The following is a 4618-nucleotide window of genomic DNA, read 5'->3' as shown; positions in this document are numbered from 1 at the left end:
ATGTATAAAATGCGCGTGTGAGTCCCAGCGACCTGAGGGAACAAGAGTCAGCTCCCGTGAACTCCATATACCCTTTGGGGGAGATGATGATGAAAGGGAAAGGCAGGGAGGAGATTAGGGACAGACTTACTTTCCCGGGGATCAGGTACCTGATCGCGCCCTCAGAAGGTAAACCCAGAAGACCACTTTCGGTCCCCCTCGAAGCCGGCATGCTGTTGCTGCACCAGAGGAGGAGAGGGACTTGACCAGAGAGCACTGCCTAACCTCTTCAAATCAGGGTCTCCTCCTTGAAGCCGGCCCCCTCCTTTTGGCTCCTCGACAAGCAGACCTTCTCTGGGGGACCCGCTCCAGGCCATCCAAAGATCAGCTCTCATCCCTTTGATCCCACTGTACTACCGAGAGTAGATCCGATCCAGAACCCAGAGAGACAGCGCTCACCCCAGGTGACCTTCCTATGCTAAAACCTTTGGGGAACGCAAAAGGCTCTCAGTGATCAAAGAGAGGAGGTCCCATCCCTCCTTCAGCAATGGAGCAAGGAGTAGCATTGGGGCAAAGCATTGCACTAAGCACTGGGGAAGTTACCCAGCGGAGAATTATTCATTCATTCATTCAATCCTATTTATTGAGCGCTTACTGCGTGCAGAGCACTGTACTAATCGCTTGGGAAGTACAAATTGGCAACATATAGAGAAGGTCCCTACCCAACAGCAGGCTCACCGTCTAGAAGGGGGAGACAGAAAACAAAACAAAGCATATTAATAAAATAAAATAAATAGAATAAATATGTTCAAATAAAATAAATAAATAAATTGAGGAATAAATACGTACAAACACATATACATATATACAGGTGCTGTTGGGAGGGGAAGGAGGTAAGGTTGGGGGGATGGGGAGAAGGGAGAGAGGAAGGAGGGGGCTCAGTCTGGGAAGGCCTCCTTAATTAATTAATTAATTAATTTCATTCATTCAATTCATTCATTCAATCGTATTTGTTGAGCACTTACTGTGCGCGGAGCACTGTACTAAGCGCTTGGGAAGTAGACACTGTCCCTGGAAGGCTCCCCATCTAAGCATAACTGGGCAGAGGGTTGGCGACGGAAGCATAAGGGTAATGACAAGTAAGAAAGGAGCAACCGTGGACGCTGGCCAGAGGAGAAGTTTCAGCCTCCCTGTGGCCCTGATTCCAACAGTCACAGCCACGGACCCCAGTTCTCGTGCGGGGAGGCGGGTGGCTCTCAAGACCAACGCGGTAGGAGCCAAGCTGGTTTTATCCTCTCTGTTCGTGACGAGCTTCGTGGACCGGTGCCAGGAGTCAGGAGTAGTAATGAGCTTACACTGTTCCCCGTGGTGGCAGCCAGTGGAGCCGGGAGCCCGCGGAGAACGGGGCCGTGGGGGCCTCGGAGGGCAGGAGTAGGGGCTCAGCGTCCAGAGATGAAGCGGGGAGCGCAGGGACGCAGCCTGGGGAAGCTGGCTGAGTTCTCCATTGGGGTGGGACAGTTACGCCGGTCTTCGCCTGCGGGAGGGGAGAGGCTCATTCTCCAGCCCGGCGCTGCCCCACCCTAAAATAGGACCATCTGTCTGGGCCCTGCTTTCTGGCTTCAGCCATTCGTTGCTGAACAAGAGCTTAGTACAGTGCTCTCCACACAGTAAGCGCTCAATAAATATGATTCAATGAATGAATGACTTTATGCCTAGACTCCAGCTATTAATATCAACACTGGTCCCACCCAGGAACCGCCCTCGGGGATTTACATCCAACGGTTCTTTCCCAAAACCTTCCCAGGAGGATAGCACACAATCCCAATCCATCAGTATCATTAACTGTGTGCAGACCTCCGTGCTAAGCGCTTACATAATAAAACTAAACAAGCGAACAAAGAAAAAAACACACAATAGAAGTAGGAGACAAGAATTTTGCAATCTATCCAGGGAAGAGACCCAAAATGAATTATGGATAAAATAGGAAGGTATATTTATGGGAAAGTAAGGGCTAAATAGAAGATCTCATACTGTAGTAGTAGTAGTAGTAGTTATGAGCTCCTCCAGAGAAAAGTGAAGTGTCCTATTCTTTACCCAATCAGTCACTTGATCAGTGGTATTTATGGAGTGCTTACTGAGAAGTACTAAGTTACTGAGATACTTCAGTAGAATAAACAACACTTCACTTCTCCTCGAGAATATTGCAATCTAATGAGGACGGAAGGTATGATAGAAATGAGAAGAAGCATGTCCTAGTGGAAACAGCGCAGGCCTGGAAGGACTCAGGTTCTAATCCCTGCTCTGCCACTTGTTTGCTGTGTAACCATGGGTCACTTAACTTCTCTCTGCCTCATTTTCCGTAGCCGTTTAAGGGGGATTCAATACCTGTTCTACCTACAATTTAGACTGTGAGGTTAGTGTGGAACAGGGACTGCATCTGACTTGATTTTCTTGTACTGACCCTAGGGCTTAGTACAGTGTTTGGTATCCAGTAAGCAATCAACAAATGCAACAACAATAATAACAATAGTAATAATAGTAATAATAATAATTTATCACTAGAATGGTAGCATTAAGTAGTCGAATGCACAGTTGAATAAAGATGAATGCACAAGTGCTGAAGATGGTTTTAAATAAAGTCACCTGTGCTAGAGTTGGCTCAATTTATGATGAAGGGAGATTAATTGGGAGAGATTACATTGATATGAACAGAAGTGCTATGGGTTGTTGGAATTGAATAAGTGATGGATTGTTGGAATTGAATAAGTGCTGAGGTGGTAGTTAGGAGGGTGAGACCTAAGTAAAAAAAAAAATGAAATGGGGAAGAACCCCTGGAAAAAGAGGGATTTCATAAGTGCTTTTGAGACAGAATTGTTGTCTGGCAGGTATAAAATGTGAGGGAGCATAAGGCAGGAGAAAGTGCGTGCGTGGATCCAGGGGAAGGAGAAAAAAAACTACACATCACACTGCACCTATGGTACTACATCGACTTAAAAACTGACCTGCAGAGCAAATCTCGGAACGTCTCTGTCACGTGGAGGGAAAGGGCAACATTCCCTTCTGAATGGTCGAGGGCAGAAGGGCTAGAGTAGCAGGGGGACCGGGCCGGGGGAGGGATTTACAGGAGGGTGGTGTGGAGAACACAGATGGCTGGAGAACGGCCAGGTCCTGTTAGTCGGGCAACAGATGAAGCACTAGGCTAATGCACAGGCGCTGAGTCTTTCTGGTTGACCTTTTGCTACTCCTGTGGATTTTCTTGTGGTACTTTATGCAGATGAGCCCTCACTTCCTGGAGGAAAACCCAATCCGGTGCACCAGGGCCCTGAAGGCCTCCTTGACCTGCTCGTTCCGCAGGGTGTAGATGAAGGGGTTCAGCATGGGGGCAACGGAAGTGTTGAGCACCGCCACCCCCTTGGTCAGTTTTACCCTGTCCTTGGCAGACGGTTTGATGTACATGAAGATACAACTTCCGTAGGAGATGGAGACCACGACCATGTGGGAGAAGCAGGTGGAAAAGGCCTTTCTCCTCTGCTGAGCGGAGGGAAGTCTCAGGATAGTGTGGACGATGGCCATGTAGGATGCGGTAATTAGTGCCAGGGTGACCAGAAGCGTCCCCAAGGACTGGAGGAAAACCATGAGCTCCAGGAAGCGTGTGTCTGTGCACGAGAGCCCCATCAATGGGGAAGAATCACAGATGAAGTGGTTGAGGACGTTGGAGTCGCAAAAGTCTAGCCGGGCGACCATCACAACCGGTGGGAAAACGATCAGATAACTGGAAAGAAAAGAGCTGAGTACCAGCATGGTGCAGACGCCCCGGCTCATGACTGTCGTGTAGTGCAGCGGCCGGCAGATGGCGACATAGCGGTCGTAGGACATGGCGGCCAGGAGGAAAAACTCCGTCACCCCCAGGAAGAAGAAGAAGAACAGCTGAGTGAAGCAGTTGGGAAAGGAAATGGTTCTGTCTTCGGTGACGATGGTGACCAGGAAATTGGGAATGCAGGCGGATGTGAAGGCGATCTCCAGCACGGAGAAGCTGCGCAGAAAGAAGTACATGGGGGTTCGCAGACGGGAGTCCAGGATGGTGAGGGTTACGATGGTCAGATTCCCAGTGACGCTTAATGCGTACGTGAGGAAGAGGAAAAGGAACAGCAGAGCCTGCAGGTGGGGGTCATCTGTGAGCCCCACGAGGATGAACTCTGTCACCCCTGTGCCATTTCCCATGGTTGACTGGTGGCGTCAGCCGAACCTGCAGGAGCAACGGGAGAGATGGAGGAGCTGAGGACAGGTGCAGGAACAGCCTAAGATGGATAGAAGAGCTTATGGACTAACCAACGAGCGGCACCCCCACCTCCCCCCGGACTGTCAGTGGTTCAGGTTCCGGCTGCTGCACAACCAAACTCTATATATTTTGGTGAGAGGGAGCGTGGGAAATTCTCCCGATTCTGCTTCAGGAGATCCATCAGCCTTTCCTAGGTGCCGGTTCTTTGCCCACGGTACAGGTGAGCCCACCCTCCACTGAAAGCTGCCGGTTCCTCTGGCAGAGAAGATCCCTCTGGCTCCCACCTCTTTGTTTATTCCTTGCTCTTTCGACTGCCTGCTTCTTCTCTTCTGTCTGATACTGTCTGGTTGAGGTAATCAT

The 4618-nt window shown here is 49.8% G+C and overlaps 1 protein-coding gene across 1 annotated transcript; it reads right to left on the bottom strand.

The window, feature by feature from the left end:
• Nucleotides 1–3261: 3261 nt before the first annotated feature.
• Nucleotides 3262–4200, bottom strand: LOC119933447 (olfactory receptor 6C75-like). The gene has a single exon (XM_038752978.1). It carries the CDS (start codon nucleotides 4198–4200, stop codon nucleotides 3262–3264), a length of 939 nt encoding a protein of 312 aa, XP_038608906.1.
• Nucleotides 4201–4618: the final 418 nt, after the last annotated feature.

The sequence above is a fragment of the Tachyglossus aculeatus genome, chromosome 10 (assembly GCF_015852505.1).
Source record: "Tachyglossus aculeatus isolate mTacAcu1 chromosome 10, mTacAcu1.pri, whole genome shotgun sequence".
Classification (NCBI taxonomy): Eukaryota; Metazoa; Chordata; class Mammalia; order Monotremata; family Tachyglossidae; genus Tachyglossus; species Tachyglossus aculeatus.
The sequence above is the reverse complement of the archived record's forward strand: the minus strand, read 5'-3'. Positions and strand labels throughout refer to the sequence as shown.

What these genes read in the sequence shown, in the direction of transcription:
- LOC119933447 (XM_038752978.1), bottom strand. Translation starts at nt 4,200, where the DNA reads ATGGGAAATGGCACAGGGGTGACAGAGTTCATCCTCGTGGGGCTCACA.